At 37.9% G+C, this 22840-nt stretch overlaps 1 protein-coding gene across 6 annotated transcripts in view; it reads left to right on the forward strand.

Moving 5' to 3' along the window:
- The window catches only part of NBAS (NBAS subunit of NRZ tethering complex), a 454285-nt gene that overhangs the window by 64464 nt on the left and 366981 nt on the right, over window positions 1–22840 (forward strand). For all 6 annotated transcript variants that reach the window (XM_078349936.1, XM_054245191.2, XM_054245193.2 and 3 more), the window contains 2 exons: window positions 12310–12448; window positions 20080–20148. In XM_078349936.1, coding sequence (XP_078206062.1) covers window positions 12310–12448; window positions 20080–20148 — 208 coding nt within the window. The remainder of the gene's footprint in view (window positions 1–12309; window positions 12449–20079; window positions 20149–22840) is intronic.

The following is a 22840-nucleotide window of genomic DNA, read 5'->3' on the forward strand; positions in this document are numbered from 1 at the left end:
TATTTACAAAAATTGGTGGTGGGCTGAATTTGATTTGAGTGGCTGTAATTTGCTGGCCCCTGGTCTGGATAACTCTAGGCATGTGTAAATTCCTGTGTTTCTCAAAATGCCATTGTTTTTAAAGCCAGACATTCTGTCTTAGAACTGTATCATTAGCCTCTGTAGCAAGGTGCTTTGCATGGAGTACCTGTCAGTAGATTTTGGTTAAATTGTTAAATATGCTTGACTTTATCAAAGCATATAAGGAGAGAAAGCAATACTAATACACTGGAATGTAATTTCCATGAAGGCAGAAACTTCATCTGTGTTATTTACAGCTCTGTTTTCGGCTTTTGGAATAGGGCTTGACACATAATTGGTGCTCAATAAATATTTCTCAGTAAATAAATGAAAGCCTGACTTTGGAGGAATTAAAACGTAAGATCTTGGTGGAACAACTGTACAAATGGAAGACTTCAAACAGGTTTTTTTCCAAACTTTTCTTTGGTGAAATTACAGTCTCAACCCACAAGAGTGTAAACTCCATGAGGGCAGGGAATACCTGATTTCATTATACGGTATTTTCTACGCTGCTAGCTTAGCAACTGGCAAGTTTTAGATGCTTTCTGAATTGACTTCAATTGAAGTTAAGATTATAATAGATGAAATTAACTTTATAGTGCCTTTACTGATGACCAGATACTTATATATGCTGAATCCTACTCATCACAAAATGAGAAAGTTTCATAACTGCTACTGTGTATGTAGAGAAACCTAAGCTCCTGGAGGTTTAAGAAACTTTCCTAAGATGGCATGACTGTTCAGTGGTAAATTCATGTCTTTGATTCCCATGCCCAATAAGCTTTTCTCTGACAACTTTGGCCTGTGCCAATGAGGTCTGTTTCTAAGCATAGATTTTATATTTTTTAAGTTGTTGAAAAAAAGCCTCAAAAGAATATTTTGTGATATATGAAAATTATGAAATTCAAATTTCAGTGTTCATAAATAAAGATTTATAGGAACATAGCCACACATTGTTTTCTTTTACATATTGTTTCTTTTTTTTTCATGCTCTGACATAAATTAGTAGTTGTGAGAGACCATATGGCCCACGGAGCCTAAAATATTTATAATCTGGCCTTTTACACAAAGTGTTTCTGGACCCTGTTTTATGTCATCCAGCAGTCTGGCTGCATGTGGGTCTAGTTCTCTTTGGATGGTACAAAGTAAGGAGTATTGAGCTTTGTAGATTTTTCCATAGTTCTTTTTTTCGAGGCAGGGTCTTGTTCTGTCCTTCATGTTTGAATGTAGTGATGTATATGGTCTTGGCTTAATGCAGCGTCTACCTCCCGTGTTTAAGCGATCTTCCCTCCTCAGTGTTCTGAGTAACTGGAATGTCAAAACACTTAGCTAAGTTTCTAATATTTTGGAGCAATGGAGTTTTGCCCTGTTGCTCAAGCCGGTCAGTCTCTAACTCCTGGCTTCAAGTCAGCCTCCTGCCTGGGCCTCCCAAAGTGCTGGAATTACATATGTAAGTCACCGTGCCTAACCCTACCATACTTCCTGATTCTAAACTCTAAATTGTATTTTAAAAAATTTACAGCCAAGTACCACTCAGTTTTAAATATGATGCCCAGTTATCAAATTGCCTTGGAATGATTTCATTAATGAACTTAGAAGTCCAGGAGAAATTCCTGTGTTTTGTCTTTAATAATAAATCATTCAATATAATCAGTTTTCTGTGATTATTCTTAAGGACATGTTGACTAAATAGTCTGATGCTTCCTAATTTGACCTTTAGTAAAGTGTATCTTCTAGAGATCAGATAACAGATTTCAAACATAAAGTAAAGCAGTCGTTCTCAGAAATGTGGTCTCTGACCAGCAGCATCAGAATAGCTGGGGAAATGGTTAAAAATGCAAATTCTTGGCTGGATACAGTGGCTCATGCCTATAATCCCAGCACTTTGGGAGGCCAAGGCAGGAAGGCCACTTGTGCATAGTAATTTGAGACCAGCCTGGGCAACAGAGGGAGATCTCTGTCTCTACAAAAGATTAAAAAAAAAATATTAGCCAGGCACGCATATGCCTGTATTCCTAACTGTTTGGGAGGCTAAGGTGGGAAGATCACTTGAATTCGGGAGGTACGCTGCAATGAGCTGTGATTGTGCCACCACTGTGCTCCAGTGGTGACAGAATGTGACCCAGTCTCAAAAATTAAAAAAAGAAAAAAAGAAATGCAAATTAGTGGAGTCTATGCTAGACTTCCTGATTCAGATGCTCCAGAGCGGTGGCCCAGTAATCTATTTTCACAAGCCTTTTAGGTGATTCTGATTCTTAGACTATATGTGAGAACTGCTAATGTAAAGTGTCATGATTATATATGTTTTCTTCTTAGAAGTACCTTAATAAGGATAAGCAGAATTTAAAATATTGAACTAGCAGGATTTTTGTAGTAAAGAATGTTTAGGATGTACTACAATGAATTACTATTGGGAACATTTCAGTTTTCCCAAGAGTTATGTCTTCTAGCTGTGAAGTAATAGGTGACATTTTTTGAGCCCTTACTTTGTTAAGTGTTGTCTAAGGCATTTTTAAATTTGGGGACATGGGGAGTATATTCTTTCTTTTTCTTTATTACTGGTTGTGTGCCTTTAGCACACTGGTCACTGGACAGGTTCTTTGGTTTTAAGGAATTTTAAGCCACTAGATGGCAGATTCTTCCAACATTTATTAGGTTAAAGAACCTTAATAAGCCATTAAGATTTCTTCTTGAGCCAATTTTTACTGTAACTTTTTTTGTTAATTAAAAAATTTTAAATTGATACATAATAATTGTATATATGTATAGTATTTAAATATATGCATACAATGTGTAATGATCAAGTCAGGGTATTTAAGATCTCCATTACCCTGCATATTAGTCATTTCTTTGTGTTAGGAACATTTCAGATCTTCTCTTCTAGCTGTTTTGTAATATATGATAAATTACTGTTAACTGTAGTCACCCTACTATGCTATGGAATGATAGAACTTACGCCTTTTATCTAACCGTATGTCTGTACCCACTAGCTTGCACAGTTCATCAGTATCACGTAGAGTCTGCTGTTCAGGGGCTTGAGTTCCGTTCATGCTTTCCTTTTCTCATATTTCCCTGGCTACATCTGTGGTACTTCACCCCTGTTCTTCTCTGGCCTCTGCCTTTAATCCTGATCCTTTAATTCACCCCTTCTTAGGTTTTTTCACTCCATCAGTCACAGTTTATTTTTGTTATCCAATACCTGTGTTCCTGCTTTGAGTTTTAGACTCTGAGAATTTTAGAGCTGGAAAAGAGTTCATCCATCATTTGGTTCAACCTCTTCATTTCTCAGGTAGGAGAACCGAAGCCTAGAGAAGTTAAGACACGGACAAGGACTATGTCTTATTTATCTTCGTGCCACGGTAGTTCTTGGCACGTAGTGCCCAGAGAGATGTGTCTTTTGAAACAACTGTGGTAAATGCTCTGAAGGTTACAAAGATGAATTAGTCACAGTGTTTGCACCCAAATGGCTCCAAGTGTAGTAATGGAGGTATGATTTAAATAACTGTTATGTGACAGAAGGTAGAGCATGATAACTTCTTGCCTGGGAAGTTAACAAGACAGAGAATTTGTATGATTAAGGACCTAACTGCCCTGGAACCTTCTGCCCTGTTACTTCCCACTTGTCCTTTAGAGGCTAGAAGCACTCACTGATTTCTTATAGTTCTGTGAACATACCATTTACAAACTCATCTCTGTGTTCTTGTACATCATGTTGGCTTAGAATGCCCTTGGCTTAGAATGCTCTTTACCTAACCCCTTTATCTGTCTGGGAAATGGTTTAATGGATGAACCTTTTGCTGGTGCTACCCGGTGCAGCATTCTCTGACCTCTTCCTTCATGCAGTTAATGTGTCTTTTATGCAGCTTTTGTACCTAACTGAAAGGTTGCTGACGAGGTCTTATGCAGTAGTGGTCAGTGCTTACTGGTGATTTTACTTGTAGTGGACTCTGCTCGTATTTACTCCTGTATATGAATGTATATCCCTGGCTCTTTGGGAAAAGAAAGGCACAGATGGAATGCAGGCCCGCTACCAGCACACCATATGTGGTACTGGAGAAATGTGAGACTTAAGATATGCTAAACATTGATTTCCAAAAAATGAGAAGTAGTTTACTAGATGTTTCTTCAGTGGCTTAGCATATCTCTCATTGGTTATACACAGTTTAGTAACGGTTAATGGAGTAAAAGGAATGTCTCAAGATTATATAGTTTCTTTTTTGCAAGGGTTAGTTGACCTTGATAACTCCTGATTCTAGACCCATCATTTTCCTGTTATTTTCCATAAAATTTGATGTTGAAGACTGATAGGGTTTGGCTCTATGTCCCCACCCAAATCTTATCTTGTCGCTTCGATAATTTCTAACTATTGTGGGGGGGACCTGGTGGGAGATGATTAAATCATGGGGCTGGGTTTTTCCCATGCTATTCTCGTGATGGTGAATGGGTCTAATGAGATCTGATGGTTCTTAAAAAATGGGAGTTTCTCTGCACAGGCTCTCTTTGCCTGCTGCCATTCCACGTAAGATATGACTTGCTCCTCCTTGCATTCCACCATGATGATGAGGCCTCCCCAGCCACGTGGAACCGTAAGTCCAATAAACCTCTTTCTTTTGTAAATTGCCCAGGCTCGGGTATGTTTTTATCAGCAGCGTGAAAACGGACTAATACAAAGGTCATTGGGAAAGATGATTTTTTTTCTTTCTCTCTCTTTTGTTTTTGTTAAGGGGAAGTAAAGTTTTGCTAATTTCCATGTCATGTGATTTAGTGTAGAGAATTTAATTTGTATTATAAAAATTCAGTTTTACTGTATTTTCATAGGATAATTTGAAAATATTTGCTTCAAAATGTTATTTTGAAATTAAGCACTTAAAAGTCAAATAAATATTCTATATATTTAAGGTTGTAATGTTTACCACTGCATGTAAATATTCCAGATGAAGGAATTTAATGCAAAAGCAAATAACATTAATGATACAAATTATTTGCTAGTGTTAGCTTTTATAGACGACATTTAAAAAAAATCTAATAATTATTTTAGTGGTAAGTCCCAGTCCCAGAATACTTATGACATAATCATTAATGTATACACAACCTCAAAATGTCACAAAGCAAATTATATGATGATTTCCTTTTCAGTATTTCACTAGACTTGTGGGTTGATACAAAGTGTTACAGTCAATTTACTGGGTTTTTTTTCCTTCTAGACTTCATTAACTAGAGAAGTTGATGTGCATAATTTGGGATATTATATCTTGATGTTCTTCTTTTTAATTTAAAAGAAGAGAGAGAGAAAGAGAGGTACAGAGAATGATGTAATATACAGATGGTCCCCAACTTGCGATTTTTTTAACTTAAGGCTTTTCCACTTTATGATGGTGCAGAAGCAATATACATTCAGTAGAAACTGTACTTAGCATTTTGATCTTTTCCTGGGTTAGCAGTATGTGTGGGATACTCTCGTGATGCTGGGTATGGCAGCAAACTGGGGCTCCTAGTCTGCCATGCAACCACGAGGGTAATGTGATCAGATCATGAGGCAAGCAAACAATACATACTGTGTTGCCAGCACTTTTTGGATATTGTGTTGTGTCTTTTGATATCCCATCACATGTATAAAACACCCGTTTTTCACTTACAGTATTTTTCTTTTATGATAGGTTTATTGGTTACCCAATCATAAGTCAAGGAACATGTCTACACCTATGTACCTACTCCATGCAGTTAACAAATATTAAATGTGTCTTTTTTTAACCTACGATGTGTGTGTGTGCGTGTGTGTGTGTGTACATACACAGACATGCGTAAATATCAGAGACAGTAATACAAAATTCCCTACTTCCATTCTTTTGTCTCACTTTCTCCTCTCAAGAGGCAGCTGTCATCATTTTGGTATGTGACCTTCCAGTATATTTTTATATATTTGTTCCCTTCACATTGTGTCTGCTTTCCTGAAAAACTTGTTGTGTTTATATGTCTATCCCTTTTAAATATTTGAAATATTTCTAACTTTTCAGCATTATAAATAGTGCTGTGAGGATCAAAAAACTACCTATCGAGTACTGTGCTTATTATCTGGGTGAAAAAATAATCTGTACTGCAGACCCCCGTGACACACCGTTTACCTATATAAAAACCCTGAACGTGTACCTTTGAACCTGAAATAAAAGTTCATAAAAAAGACAAAAACAAGTCCTGCACAAAATGTTTTTTGCCAAGAGATGAATGTACCTGTGCAGGAATTTCTCTATAGTTTCCTTAGAGCAGAGTTTGTGGGGAGTTGGTTGGTAAGTGTTACTAGGTCCCTAAACATTCTAGAGGGTGACTGGTGTAAATCTCTGTTGTTTTAATCTGCATTATTGGCTTTTAGATTTCTTTTTTTGCGACTTGCTGTTGCTTATCCTTTGTCTACTTTTTGTTTTTGGACTAATTGTGGGAGATCTTTATAAATTTTCCCTATTAATATTGCTATGTTAGTTTTATGTGTTATAAATACCTTCTCCTAGTCTTCTTTTTTTGAGATGGAGTTTCACTCTGTAGCCCCAGCTGGAGTGCAGTGGCGTGATCTCGGCTCACTGCAACCTCCATCTCCCAGGCTCAAGTGATTGTCGTTCCTCAGACTCCCAAGTAGCTGGGACTACAGGCACATGCCACAAGGCCTGGTTAATTTTTTTTTTTTTTTTTTTGAGTTGGAGTTTCGCTCTTGTTACCCAGGCTGGAGTGCAATGGCGCGATCTCGGCTCACTGCAACCTCCGCCTCCTGGGTTCAGGCAATTCTCCTGCCTCAGCCTCCTGAGTAGCTGGGATTACAGGCATGCACCACCATGCCCAGCTAAATTTTTGTATTTTTAGTAGAGACGGGGTTTCACCATGTTGCCCAGGGTGGTCTTGAACTCTTGCTCTCAGGTGATCCACCCTCCTGGGCTTCCCAAAGTGCTGGGATTACAGGCCCAGTCTTTACTTTATGGATGGAAGTTGTAAATTTTAATATGGTCAAATTCAAATGAGAATGTTGTAATGATGGCAGGGTAGGGAAATGTTTACATGTCAAGATGTACAAAGTCCATCTTGTAAGTGAAACATTCATCAGTGTGAACTGAGCTAGCTTTTCTTAAAACTTTTTTCTCCCATGGGAATTCTGTGTTTTTCTAGTTTCATTAAATCAGTTTGCTCAGTTCTATGAAAAATTCTTCCAGGATTGTATGTGAGTTGTATTCAATTTGTAAATTAAGAGGAATTGGCATGTTTAAAGTATTCACCAAAGAAGGTGGTATCTCTCCCTTTTCATCTCTTACAACTCTTACAAGCTGAAATTTTCTTCCTGTGCTTCTTTAAAAATGCCAGATTTGTGACTTAGCATTGTCTTGTCTGTTTTAAGCAGTGTGACCTCACCTTTCTCTACCTCCACTGCTGTGACCCTTCCCTTCTCCCCACCTGATCTCCTTACATCTTCCTGCTGAAACGAGTGAGGGCAGGCAGTGAGAAGATGGGTCTCTGTGTACCTTCTTTATTCTGTGCTTCCTAATGAGAAGTATAGACTTTATTTACATTCACAGCCGCTGAGCAAGCATTTATTGACTATATTGTGCTGAATTTCAGACTCCTCTCTTTCCCATTGACTGGCTTTTACCAGGGGAACTTCATTTCTCCTTGCTTCTGGCCAGTGTTGCCCTGGAAGCCTATTCCGAGCACTGTGATCATGATGGAGAATGTTTATTTTTACATGGCCAGTCATCACCATAAGCCTGCTTTTCTTTTTCTTTTCTTTTCTTTTTGAGACAGAGTCTTGCTCTGTTGCCAGGCGCCAGGCTGGAGTGCAGTGGCACAATCTCGGCTCACTGCAGTCTCTGCCTTGTGGGTTCAAGCAATTCTCCTGCCTCAGCCTCCTGAGTAGCTGGGACTGCGGGTGCGTGCCACCATGCCCAGGTAATTTTTGTATTTTTTTAGTAGAGATGGGGTTTCACCATGTTGGTCAGGATGGTCTTGATCTCTTGACCGCGTGTTCCACCCGTCTCAGCCTCCCAAAGTGCTGGGATTGCACGCGTGAGCCTCTGCGCCCAGCCTATTTTTATTTTCTTAATCACTTGTAGATTAGTTCTAGTCAACATTGTGAGTCTTATTAAATAGTAAAGTCATGGAGTCCTGAATTGGGGTTGTTAACCCTTGGGGTTTTAGTTAGTTTGTTTGTTTTGAGACAGTCTTGCTCGATCACTCAGGCTGAAGTGGTGCCTCGATCTTGGCTTACTGTAGCCTCTGCCTTCCAGGTAGCTGGGACTATAGGCATGTGCCACCACACCCAGCTAATTTTTGTATTTTTTGTAGAGACATGTTGCCCAGGCTGGCCCCTTGGTATGTATAACTGAAGAAAATCCCATCAGTAAATTTAAATTGGCTTATCATCTTCAGATTGTTTTGTCAGTTTTTACACCACTAATTCCATGCTCCCATGTGTTCTTCCTTTTTTTTTCTGTTATAGAGAGTGAGCTTTTAAATGCAGAGAGTATGCCTTGCTCATCTTTGTACACTCAGTGCCCTGTACACTGCCCTGCACTCAGCAGCTGCCAGTTGCCTGTTTTGTGAAGATGTTGATTCAGTCATCTCCATTTCTTCCCCTTTAAACATACATGAGCACCCGTGCCTACTCGCAGGTGTGAACACATATGCCTTCTTAGAGCCGGAGCATCAGTGTCCTGAAGCTGCCATACTGTCCGGTTGGAATAGCACATGATTAGTTTCAACATTCTGCTGCTTTCCCACTTACTCTTCAGTCTGGCATGAATGGAGAAAAGTTGGGTACCAATACTGAATCCCATTTGTTCTCAGTGGATCTTAACCTTTTGTAACCAGTTTAATCTATGCAAGGCTATGATATTTACCAGAATTCGTAGAGAGGAAGTGTCTTCCAATACCCAGGTTGTAAAAAAATCTGGGTTATCAGTTAGGTCTGTAACTCCTTCAGTAGTTAGCCATCTTAAATTTTCATACATATATTAACATAAATTTAATTAGTAGAAATTATATATTATAAATATATTGTATGCTTACTATATTATATGTTTTTACCATATATATGTTGGACATTGATCAACGTGAGATTGTTTCAGTTATCAAGGAATTGCTTTATAATGGCCTTTTGGGAATGTATTGAATTCTCAAATAGTGATGTTATTTTCAAATACAGGTTATTAGTTATTATAGGTATGTTTATGAATCACATGTTTTCGGATTAAAAAAACATTGTGATTACATTCTGAACTTTGGATATTCCAAGTCACCTCTTTTGTTTCTATTTATTTAGAGGAGTTTTTCCTATCAAATGGACTTTTCGAAAAAGAACTTTATGGAAAACTTGAAACGTGTACAAAAGTAGAATAGTATACTGACTCCTTAGTGCCTGTTACTCAGTTTCAGCAATCAGTTTGTGACCAGTCTCATTTTACTTTTATACCAAGCCATTCCCCTGCACCCTTCCCTGGATTATATCCAAGTAAATCCTGGATGGGATATTATTTCATCTGTAAATATCTCAGTGAGTATTTCTATAAAATGAGAACTCTAAAACATAAACATGATACCATTAGCACATCCAAAATAATTAATACTCATCTGTCAGTATCTTCAAATATTCAGACTGTGTTTTCCTTTTTCCCTGCCTCTTTTTCAGACAGGGTCTCACTCACTCTGTCACCCAGGCTGGAGGTCAGTGGCATGATCGTGGCTCACTGCAATCTTGAACTCCTGGCCTCAAGCAATTCTCCCATCTCAGCCTTCCAAGCAGCTGAGACTATAGGCACCTACCATTACATCTGGCTAATTTTTTTGTAGAGATGACATCTCAATATGTTGCCCAGGCTGATCTTGAACTGTTGGCCACAAACAATCCTCCCACCTTGTCCTCCCGAAGTTTTGGGATTACAGACCTGAGCCACTGCACCCAGCCTATGTTTTCTCCATTTCTTTCATCTGTTGCTCTTTTGCTTTGAGGGTGTGTATGTGAGTTCTGAAAAAAGCAGGCCATTTATTTTATAGTTTCTCACTGTCTAGTTTTTGTTGATTGCATCTTTGTAGTGTTGTTTAACGTATTTTTCTTTTTTCATCAATATTTTCTACAAATTGAGAGTTAGATTCTGAGAGATCATATGATTTTATCTGCACTAGATATACCCCTTTTTTTGGAAAATATTTTACTATGATAGAATCATTTGAGGAGAATGAATGCTCTGGGCAAGTAATACTCATACTACTAGCCTGACTTTGGAGCACAATCTCTTTTGCCCTGGTGAACAGGGTTAATAATGTGTTAGCTCTGAGGATTTGTTTAGGGTAGGAACAGTCCAAATAGGTTGCTTCAAGGCATCATATCAAAATTTTTTGCTTCCAATTTGCTGGGATGAAAATTTGTTAAAGCCACATATAAAGGCAGTGGGGAAAAGGCTTTACATGAAGGCCCAAGTTGCATTTCTGTGAAGAGAGCGCATTTAAATTACTTTATGGATTATGAGATTTTGAGTTGGGCTAAGCTCCATGCTTAAACCTAGCAGGATTTTGTGCAGTTTTGAAAAATTTAGATCTAAGAGTGTATGATAGAGAGGAGGTCTTTAATTGTTACTGTTAGCTTAGTTCTGAAACACTTTAGAAAGTGGTCAAATGAGAAGAGGGCTTTTGGTGATATTAGAGTCTGACAGGTCATCTGAGTTTTGGGACCGGGAAAGAAACAAGGTATATATTCATTTTCTATGAATCACAAACTTTGTGAGCTAACACAAACTTAGCCTGCAGTTCTGGAGATCAGAAGTCTAAAATGGGTCTTACTGGGCCAAAATCAAACATATCATCAGGGCTGTGTTCCTTTCTGGAGGCATGAGGAGAATCTATTTTGTTGCCTTTTCCAGCTTCTAGAAGCTGCTCAGATTTTTTGACTTGTGGCTCCTTCTACCTTCAAAGCCAAAGTGTTACATTACATCACTCTCTCATTGACTCTTCTGCTGCCTTTCTCTAACTTTAAGGATTCTTGTGATTACTTTGGGGCGACCGGAATAAGTCAGGATAGTCTCCCTTTGTTCAAGTCAGTTGGCTAGCAACCTTAATTCCATGTACAACCTTAAATCCATGTAATAGAACATACTTACAGGCTTCAGGGATTCGGACATGGACATCTTTTGGGAACCACTGTGTTGCCTGCCACACAAGGTGAACAAAATTAACAGAAGGCAGGTGTTGCTTTCTGCAATCATATAGTGCTTTTTGACTACCCTTGGGCATATACCTCCACTGGTCTTGAAGGGTCAGTATTGAAAGCTCATGGTGTTATATAATGAGGTACTGATATTTATAATTTTATAACATTTACAGTTAGCTTTAGTTGACATAAATTGTAACTGAGTTAGTCTGATATGCCAGCTCTAACTTTATGAAGTGTTTTCTTTCACCTTTCAATTTCTATGTAGAAACATAAGTTTTTCAAGATTTGGTTTTTCTGTGAGTATGGCCAAGAAGGAGGTAAACAGGACTTTCAGACTTTTTTCTTTCTTTAGACAGGTGATTATAATGTCTGTTACACAGGTCCCTGCCAGAAGTACTGAACATAACTTAAAAAATTGTGACTGTTGGGGTCCCGTTATTAATTAGCTTTGTTTATTTGGTGGTTACACAGTAATGTCTTTTAACCTTTAGTATATGTTAGGCCATTTGCCCTGTTGGTAGCTGGCCTCTGATTATGAATGGAGTGTAACAAAAAGTGAACCAATCATGGTTGCGGCTAAATTACTGACCAATCTTACTTGAGTTTAATTGTTGCTCTGTGGTCCTTTCCCATTCAGGCACTCCCGGGTGTCATTTCTTTCTGGCATTCTGTAATTGCTCCCTCATTGCATCAGATACACTGCCATAATTAACACATAATGTGTCTCGGTGAGGCTACACATCTATTTATTAAAGTTTATTGGTGTTGATACCGACAGTTTCTTTGATATTCAGTTGCCAGCCTTACATTTTTTCTTCATTTCTAAGTTTCTACATGGGTTTCAGGTATCTGAATATTTAAGCCTGCCTTCTGAATATGGTGAAATTCTAATTGAAAAACAGTGGTTTTCTTTTGATTGTTTCCTCTGAAATATTTACCTTCTAGGTTTAATAAATATTAATAGTAGTATTTTATACATTTTCTTCATCAAGGTGACTGTCCTCTTTTTGTTTTGTTCTTATTTATATTTGTAATTTATTGATTTTTTAAAAAAATTTTCTCTTTTTTAGACTTTTACTGGTTGGTGGATGTGAAACTGCTGAAGTAGGTGTGTCGAAAGCGTCTAGCTGTGGCCTTTCTGCCTGGAGAGTTCTTTCAGGATCACCTTATTATAAGCAGGTTTCTAATGGCGGAGAAAGGGTTACAGCAGTAAGTATTAGTTATGGCCCTTCACTTTGCTATATGTCATTTCACTATGCTATTTGTCTTAGACAAATAAATACGTTGTAAGGTATAGAGGAAGAAATAATTTTGTCTTAAATGAGGACAGTGAATTAATGCTGGTATAATATTATTTCTTTCAAATAACAAGTTGAGGCATATTGTATTTAACTTGGAATAATTTTTGTAGTGACATTTTCAGATATTAGAAAAACAACCTAACAGCAGTCCCATTCCTTATATTTGCTTGTTTAGATGTAAACATGTGTTAGGCACTTTTTAATATGTTGACAACTATTCTGAGTGCTTTTACATGCTTTAACTCATTTAATTCTAAGTAACCCTTTGAGGTAAATATTGTTACTGGCCCAAGTCTGTTGGTGAGGTGTTAAGTGAGGTGTAGTTAAGTAAGTTGCCCTGGTCATCCATCTAGCAAATGTCAGAATTAGAGTCCAATCTTCCATATTGTTCCACATTTATATGGACTATTCATCTATCCATCCGTTTATCCATTAGTTCATTCTTTACTTTTTGATTGAGCTTCTATTTTGTGTCAGACACTCTTTGAGGCTGTAGTGGTCAGCAATGCCGAGGCTCTGTTGTGATAATTCAAGCAATCAAATAAGCAAATGCGAAGTCCTAAAATTTCTGTGGCTTATCACATACAGATTTTTTCCTTATTTTGTGGCAAATCTGCTTTTTGAGATCATGACACTCCTGGGCAACTTGTTTCAAGTGATGATTAAAAGATCTGGGGAGACTGGTGACCTTTTGAGGTCCCACTGTCTGAATTTATGGTGTCAGGAAGGGAAGGGAGGCATAAAATGTGGAAGTTTTTACTGTCTTAGACCAGAAGTGATGTTGGTTCTACTTACAGCTCATTTATTGTATTATGGCCCCTCCTAGCTTCAGGGGTGGCTGGGAAATAGTATTCTGTATATCCAGAAAGGTCTGAAAAACTAGGTATTGGTAAATACTAATTATGTTTATCATCCTGACCACACTATAATCTTGCATATCTTGATTATTTGTGTACACTGTATGAAAGTGAGCACTTGGGCTGGGTATGGTGGCTCACACCTGTAAACCCAGCACTTTGGGAGGCTGAGTTGGGCAGATACCAAGGTCAGGAGTTCGAGACCAGCCTGAAAAACATGGTGAATTCCTGTCTCTACAAAAAAATACAAAAATTAGCCAGGCGTGGTGACGCATATCTGTAATCCGAACTACTCAGGAGGCTGAGGCAGGGGAATTGCTTGAACCCAGGAGGTGGAGGTTGCAGTGAGCTAAGATTGCGTCACTGCACGCCAGCCTGCCTAGGCAACAGAGCAAGACTTTGTCCAAAACAAAAAAACGAGAAAGTGAGCACTTGGTCAAAATTATGCAGCTTGGTCTTACCATGTTGCCTAGTGGGCACTTAGATGAGGGAAGTGAGGGAAGAAATCTAGAAATTAAAGTAAAACACAGCATAATCAAATATGTTATGTTGTTCATTTTGATAATGAATTTGCCTTAAAATATATTCATTTTAAACTATCTTCTTAAAACAAACTGTTAAAAGATTTTAGGATCAATAATAAACTAATGAAGAAGTTCTTTGGAAAAGAAATCTTTTGCAATTATAGTAATCTCTGTGAATTTTATTTTCAGCATTTAATATATACTGCAGTATGTGATTTTGATTTAACCCAACAAAGTAGTAGTTTCTTTTTCTTTAAATGAAGTCAACTTACTTGTTTGTATGGCACCAGATCTTAAGCCAGTTTGTAGGTATAGAGCAGCTGATGCAGTGCTGTGCCTGTGCCTTTCCTTCCATTTATTATCCATCTACCTAGTCTACCATCCCTTTATTCTCTCTGCAGGACCTAGTAAGGAGAACAGTTGGAGTATTATTGTCCACAGTTCACAAATGAGGAGCCTAAGGCACAGTAGAGCATAATAACTGAAAATACAGGCATGGTATGAGTCAGATCTTCTAGTTTATGCTCTGCACCCCCACCCTATGTGCATATCAGTGGCTCTATCTAATATATGCTATGATGATTATCCCAAAATCTATAAAAAGTAGAGTGAGGTAGAAGTTACTCATACATATTGGACACGTTAGTTCATATCTGTAGGAATTTAGCTATGTTTATCTCTCTGATTTAGGTCATATCCGGCTTGTAGTTTTATATGCAAGATGTTTCAGGGCGGATCTTAGAGTTTGAAGAAGTTTCTCTCTTATCTTTGTCTAAAGTAAGCATGATGTCTTCAACTTCTTTTTTTTTTGAGGCAGAGTCTTGCTCAGCCACCTAGGCTGGAGTACAGTGTGCGATCATGGCTCACTGAAGCCACTGCCTCCGAGGTTCAAGTGATTCTCCCGTCTCAGCCTCCCAAGGAGCTGGGGTTACAGGCACCCGCCATCATGCCCAGCTAATTTTTGTGTTTTATTTGAGATGGGTTTTCGTCATGGTGGCTAGGCTGGTCTTGAACTCCTGATCTCAGGTGATCCACCCTCCTGGCCTCCCAAAGTACTAGGATTAAAGGTGTGAGCCACCATACCCAGCCAAGTCTGCAGCTTCTTTTCTATTGATTCAGTGAAAAAAAGTATGTGTGTCTAGATACATACACCTGCACATACATAGAGATAAAGCAGGCGTGGCAGAATGTTAATAACTGGTCTATTCAGATGTTAGATATACTCATGTTTCATTGTACAATCATTTCAACTTTCCTGTAGCTGTGAAATTTGTCAAAATAGCGTTGAGGGGAAAAAAGAAAGTTAATGCGTGTAGAGGGTATAAGGAGAGGTAACGTAGGTAAGCAGTGAAAGTCCCTTTTGGTGTGGTGTAATCAAGTGTTTATTTGTGACTGAGTGGGCAAGCGAATGGGGAGTTACATACCAGGGAACCTTTTTTCACTTTAGCTTCTATGAATTTTCCTGTGTTTTCCCTTTGCACCTTGCCAAAGCATTGGAATCTCCTCTGCTATTTATGGTCCTTCTGGCCGGAGGCTTCAGTATTGAAGTCTTTTTAAAGAAACTTGCCTGTGCGCTGACAAAATAAGTAGGAAAAAGTATTGAATTGCAAATTGAATGCTCTGCTGTATGATTAACTTCTTGAAATGCTGCAAGTGTGTTTTAATTATCTTAGTGGCTGTGTCTTGCAGCTAAACTTACAATCATTCCTCATAGCCTTCCCTCACCTCCCTCAATAACAGAGTAATTTGAGGTTATAGGATTAGTTCCTTTGTCAGGTGGCAGATACTGTTCTCATTGAACCTCCTCTTATTGTTTAAGGTTGCTATTGTCTTGGTGTAGGTATTGATTGAAAGATGCTGCTGACACATAGATTGTAGTCTCTCACAAGGCAGCTGGGTTGTAAAAGACTGTGCAAAATTCAGTATGTGCATTGACCAAAGTTTCCCAATTGATGTTAGTGTCATCTGTGTGAGATAGTTTTATTTATTCATTTGTTCAACATTTAATCACTGCTCCAGTTATTAGGAATATAAAAATACTGATAACAGCCCTCAAGGCATTTGCTGCATATTGGCAGAACAGCTGTGTCCACAAATAAGTGCAATAAGCTATAACAAGTACTAGATTAGAATTTAGTAGCTGGGACAAAGGAAAGACCCAGGCTGTGGAGTCAGAAGGCTGGTGTTTGAATTCTACCTTATCACTTACCACTGTCTATTAAGGCTTTTGCCAGGATTTAAATGAGGTAATATGTAAAGGCATTTGATAAACTTAAGATGATCTACAGTGTTAATTATTTATTGTTGTCTGTATTTTTAAGATCAGAATTTTGGAAAACTGTATAAGAATGAACAAAAGTTGTCTGGGCGCGGTAGCTCACACCTGTAATCCCAGCACTTTGGGAGGCCGAGGTGGGCGGATCACAAGGTCAAGAGATCAAAACCATCTTGGCCAACATGGTGAAACCCTGTCTCTTCTAAAAAATACAAAAATTAGCTGGGCATGGTGCCGTGCACCTGTAGTCCCAGCTGCTCGGGAGGCTGAGCAGGAGAATTGCTTGAACCCGAGAGGCATAGGTGGCAGTGAGCCGAGATCATGCCACTGCAATCCAGACTGGTGCCTGGCAACAGAGCAAGACTCTGTCTCAAAAAAAAAAAGAATGAACAAAAGTTGACTGAATTTTTATTATTGCTGCTGCTACTGCTGCTTTTTCAATATAGAATGTTGTCGTGGAAAGAACGTAGACTTTTTGAAATCCTGTTTCCATGAGAAATCCTATTTCCTTGAAAAAAATAGAAGTAATCAGAAGGAATACTTCCATAGGATCCTACCACCTGCTGGCAGCTGTGCCTTTGTATTGTAACTTACCTCTTATCAGACAGAGGAACTGTTCTTGCTCCAGCTAAGGCCAGCCCCTGTGTTTATCCACTGGATCTCCCACTCTTGTTTATTGAAGGATATTCTTCTTACATTAGGAATTTTGTTATCTCTTAGGTTTATCGTCATATAGCATGCTGTTATTTTTTTCCTCACAAAAGCTCTTCAGACTCTACTTTGCCCTCTAGCTACCATCCCATTTCATTTCCTTTCTTTAAAATTTTCAAGAGTTGTCTGTACTTGTTTCCAGTTCCTCTCCTTCCATTCTGTCTTGAATTCACTTAAATGGAGATTTACCTCCATCATTTCATGGAAACTCTTCTTACTGATGTTATCAATGTCTTCCAGCGTTGTACGAGTTTGCTTTCTTGGTATTCTTTCATTTCTAGTACATCAGCTTATTCTTCTTTCCTCTTTCCTTTTTTAGTTATTTCTGCTTTGTCACATGCATAGTATTTGTACATTGGTTTCTTCTTGTGTTCCCAGCTTAGTTTAGTCTTAGACATCTATTTATGTATTTAAAAATGCTTACTCAGTTCTTTTGCTGAAGTTTTCCCAGCTGTCTTATGGTTGGATGAAGTTATTTTCTGATATGTTTTGAGAAAGGCTCAAAGGTGACGAGTTTCTTAAGTCTTTGTATTTTATGTTCAAAACTGTTTTGATGTAACTTGGTATTTGAGGGAAAACTTGTTTGGATATAAAATCCTTGGTTCACCTTTTCTTTAAACTTTTAAAAAATGCTACTCTTGTTTTGCTTTGTAAGGGATTTGAAAATTCTGATGCAATCAAATTATTTACCCTTCATATGTTATTAGTCATTTTTTCTTGAAGGTCTGTATTTTCTTTATCTTTGAAATCAATAGCTTCCTAGGATATTGGAGTTGATCATTCTAAATTTAAATTTCCTGGATATGCATTGATTCTTTTAGTGTCTCGATTCAAATTTTTTTCTACTTTGTAATTCTGAAAAGTTTTCATGGATAGTAATTTTAAATATTCTGTGCTTCGGTTTTGTTTATGTTCTTCAGATTCTCTGCTAATCCAAATGTTACTGCTTTTTACTATATTCTCTTTCCAGTATTTTTTCTTTACTTTTTTTTTTTGAGACAGTTTCACTCTTGTTACCCAGGCTGGAGTGCAATGGCGCGATCTCGGCTCACCACAACCTCCGCCTCCTGGGTTCAAGCAATTCTCCCGCCTCAGCCTCCTGAGTAGCTGGGATTACAGGCACGCACCACCATGCGCAGCTAATTTTTTATATTTTTAGTAGAGACGGGGTTTCACCATGTTGACCAGGATGGTCTCGATCTCTTGACCTCATGATCCACCCGCCTTGGCCTCCCAAAGTGCTGGGATCACAGGCGTGAGCCACCGTGCCTGGCCTCTTTGCTCTTTTTACCTCTCCCTTTATCTCATTTTCTTTTCACATCTTGTTTTCATGTCTTCCTTTAAAGCCCCTTGTTAAATTATCCTTTGAGTACCTTGTAATTTATTCTTTAATTTTTAGATAATTTTTGTCTTTTTGTTATATTTATTTCCTGAATTTATCAAGCTTTTTGTTATTAACTGTTTTTCACTTTTCTTGTCCAGTTCTATTCTCAGTTAACTGAATTTTTGATTTAAGGTAGTTTTTCAGGTTGTCCACATGCTCAGATGCTCGTTGACCATTTTTAATTCCTTTTGGAGTGCTGTGTTAAAGTGTTTTTGCTTAATGGTTGTTTTTTCAGCCATAATTTCTCTTTGTTGATATGTGTTGACTTTTATCTTCTCATGTCTGCAAGGTATTTGCGAATTGGTTTCTTGTTCATTTTTATGGTATTGACATACTTTACAAGATTTGTAGGTTAATGGTGCCCTCTTTTGTCAGTAAAGTTCAAACACCTTAGTAGATTTTTGTGGTTTTGTTTTGGTGGCAGGAGAGGGCATGGCTCCTCTGATGTTGTGGTTGTCTGTGGTCTTGCTGCACACCGCATTTCCCCCTTTGCTTATTTTCCCCTTTACCACCCCTTTGGCAAAAGGTGCTTCTTCCTTTTTGACCTTTTTCTCCCTCAGAAGCTCTGTTGTTTGGAAGCCTGCCCCTTCACAGCATGCCCACACTTGGGTCCCTTCCCTGCAGTCTATGTCTCATCAACCTGGATGCTTCTATAGTATTTTCCCTCAGAGTGGACTTAGTCTTTTTGGAGGTGGTTTTGGTTATAGATGGACCTTAGACATTTTTGCTAGCTCCCCTCTGTCCTCCCTGGCTATCTTTGAATTTGCTTTTGCTCACCACTGCACCTTGTGGCAGGTCACAGTGGGGGTGAGTGGGACGTAGGGTTTGGCAGGAGCAATGGAGATGACACACTGGGATTTGGTGATTTCTCTCTTTTTGCTTACAGATATTTTAAAGTTTGAGTTATTCTCTATCTTTAGGCTAGGCTGAGAGCATGGTTTCTGTGTAGATTTATCCCCCTTTCTTGTTCTTGATTTTTTTGGAGGAAATATTTGGAGATGTGTATCAAGGCCATCCCTCATGTTTTCAACTCAGAAGTTCTGGCTGTTGTGAATATTGTTGCTGTGAACTTCATGTACTAATATTTGTTTGAACACTTGTTTTCAGTTCTTTTGTGTATAGAACTAGGATGGAATTGCTGGGTCATATGCTATTTTATGTCTAAGATTTTGAGGAACCACCAAACTTTTTCCACAGTGGCTGTACAGTTTCATGTTTCCATCAGTAGGTTCCAAATTCTCTATATCCTCAACTGTGCTTATTTTCCGTTTGAAAAAAATATAGTCATCTCCCTTCCTTGCTTTTGTAGGTATAATTTCTAAGTCTAAAGGCAAAAATTGTCATGTGTTAAATTATTTTATACACCGATTTCTAAAGATGAAGGCTTTTTCTGGTGTTTTTCAAGCATAGAATCAGTTGTTAATGGATGAAATTTCTTTTGGAAGTTTTGGCTTTTTTCCATACTGATGTTAGGATAAAATGATAACCTTGGGCAGCCTTATTTGAGAAGAGCTTGCAGTGAATTCTGATTTGCATAAGTCATACTAGATATCTGTTTTAAAAAGCATTTGCTCATGGATGTATTTTGTAAGATTGTACCACTTGGTGGATTTCTTTTTTAACAGAATCTCACCACTATCCTTGGCACCTTATTAGTGATTTTCTTTAATCATTTAAAAAATACTAGGTTTGCTGTAGTTTTTATTTCATTATAAGAGTACATTTTACAATGATAAGTCGATAAGTCATTTCATTAATCTTTCTTCGCATGATGCATTTATTTCCCAGGTACCAAAGACACTTGGATTATTAAGGATGTTAAGCGTCAAGTTTTACAGTCGCCAGGGACAAGAACAGGTAATGCAAACTGGCTTAACTCTGGTAGACTTCTCATACATCTTTATCCAGAAGTACCTTTAAGGTCAAAGCTGAATGAACATCACATTTTTTGTATCTTCATTTGAATGTATTCGTAATTATACACTAGGTATATGCATTAGTAATAATTCATAGAGCTGTTGCTGAAGATTTGTATATTTTACTGGGTATCAACCTTATCTCAAAAAAAAAATTTATGGAGAATGTACCCAGCTTGCTTGGGGGTCTGGGAATATAGCTCAAGGAATTCTCCTAGATGCATTGTATATTTTTGTATTTCTTATTTTATTTTTGCAAATCTTGTGAATTTTGCACCATTGTTCATAATATATCCTTTTTTGGCTTAATGGTTAAAAAAAAAAAAAAAAGCTTCTTTCCCAAATCTGAGATTGCTGATGTTTCCAAGAAGAAATGTGCCTCATTGACCCTGGGTTTTGAATACCATCGTGTTGCTGTTTTGTTACTTAGGGGGAGAAGCGCGGATCCATGCAAGGATGTTAGACAGTTTCCTCCAGATGAGTGTCAGTGATACACTTAGGAATTGCCTCTGCAAGGTGGTTACATTTGTTTCTCGGTGTGACTTTCAGAAGAGTCTTGACCTATACTGGGGAAACAAATCATACTCCTGTCTTGGAGGAAAATCAAATAATCTAATATTTTTCACTGCTTCACTTGCTTTCTGTGTAGAACTTGCTGATATGAGAAGTCAGACCTCTATATCTGCAGGTTCTATGTCCCTCAAATGCTGTATTTTCAATCCATAGTTGGTTGAATCAGAGGATGTGCAACCTGTGGATGTGGAGGGCTTGACTGTACTGTACTATTTATCATTGTTTCAGAGAGTACTCCCTTTACTAATTAAAAAAAAAGTGTTAACCATAAAACAGCCTTGGGCAGGTCCTTCGGAAGGTCTTCCAGGGGAAGGCATTCTTACTCACGGAGATGACAACTCCATGAGTGTTATTGTCCCTCAGGACCTTCCAGTGGAGGTAGAAGATGGTGTTGATGTTCCTGACCCTGTGTTGGCCTGGGCTAATGTGTGTGTTTGTGTGTTAGTTTTTAAAAACATGTTTAAAAAGTGAAAGAATGAAGTGCAAAAGTTTATAGTACAAGAATGTAAAGAATTTTTTTGTACAGATGTACTACAATGTATTTGTGTTTTAAGCTGATGTTATCACAAAAGTCAAAAAGATAAAAAAAAAGTTTATGAAGTAAAAAAGTTACAGTAAGATGAGGCTCATTTATTATTGAAGAAAGAAGACATTTAAAAATAAATGTAGTATAGCCTGAGTGACAGTGTTTATAGTCTGCAGTCATATGCAGTAATGTCCTAGACCTTCACGTTCACTCGCCACTCACTGACTCAAAGCAACTTCTAGTTCTGCAGGCCCCATTCATGGTGAATGCCCTATACAGGTGTTCCATTTACAGTGTTTTTGTCACAGGCTTTTGAGGCTGACTTTATTTTGATTTGAAGGATAGATTTCTAATGTGTGTGTGTGTGTGTGTATGCTTATTAGACTTTGTTTTTCTTTTTTTTTTTGAGACAGAGTTCGCTCTTGTTACCCAGGCTGGAGTGCAATGGTAAGATCTCAGCTCACTGCAACCTCCGCCTCCTGGGTTCAGGCAATTCTCTTGCCTCAGCCTCCTGGCTTATTAGACTTCTAAAACATAGTGGGCTAAAATATGTAGTAAACTTCTTGAGGGTGGGAATTTATGTTTGGTTCATTGCTGACTTCCACAGTGTACAACAATGCCTGACACCTAATATTATTCAATTTGTAATATTCAGTAAGTACTTGTGGAATGTTGAAAGAGCAGCTCTTAGAATTTTGTTTTTAATGGATCTGAGTATTGTTTTTTTAAGAATATGTAGTACCTCAATGTATGCACAAGAAAACAGTACTCTTTTTAATACAGATGATACATTTGAAAGTTACAGGAAATTGTAAATCACTCATTTTTAATTCTGTTAAATTAGATGACAGGTGATTAAGTTCAGTACAAAGGTCTGATGTTTAACACTTTTAAAAATCCTGTCTTGGAAAGGACAGTTAGTTAGGAAGTTTTATTGCAATGTTTGAGAGAAAGTAGAACTCATTCTCCAGATACTGCTGCCAGTAGTAGAAGACTTTAATAGCATTTTTAATTAGGAAAGAACAAATGGATATTTGAGCTAGTGGAATAGAGTGGATTGCAGCAGATATAAGTGATCTTCACTCTTTGCTATAAAGCCATATTTTTTGACCATTTCTTTGTGTTCATATTTTAACAATTCATATAGTTTTTCTTAATAAAAGATCACTATGCCTTCTTAGTAAAAATATTTTTATATAGTCTCATTTTACTTTTTATTTTTTAATTTAATTTAACTTTTATTGTAAGTTCAGGGGTACATGTGCAGGTTTGTTATAAAGGTGAACTTGTGTCATGAGGGTTTATTGTATAGATCATTTCATCACCCAGCTATTAAGCCTAGTCCCATTGTTGTTTTTCCTTATTCTCTCCTTCCTCCCACCCTCCACTTTTTCATAGACCCCAGTATGTGTTGCTGTCCTCTGTGTGTCCATATGTTCTCATCATTTAGCTCCTACTTGCAAGTAAGAATATGCGGTATTTGGTTTTCTGTTCCTGCGTTAGTTTTCTAAGGATAATGGCCTCCAGCTCTATC

Source organism: Callithrix jacchus, chromosome 14 (assembly GCF_049354715.1).
Source record: "Callithrix jacchus isolate 240 chromosome 14, calJac240_pri, whole genome shotgun sequence".
Lineage (NCBI taxonomy): Eukaryota > Metazoa > Chordata > Mammalia > Primates > Cebidae > Callithrix > Callithrix jacchus.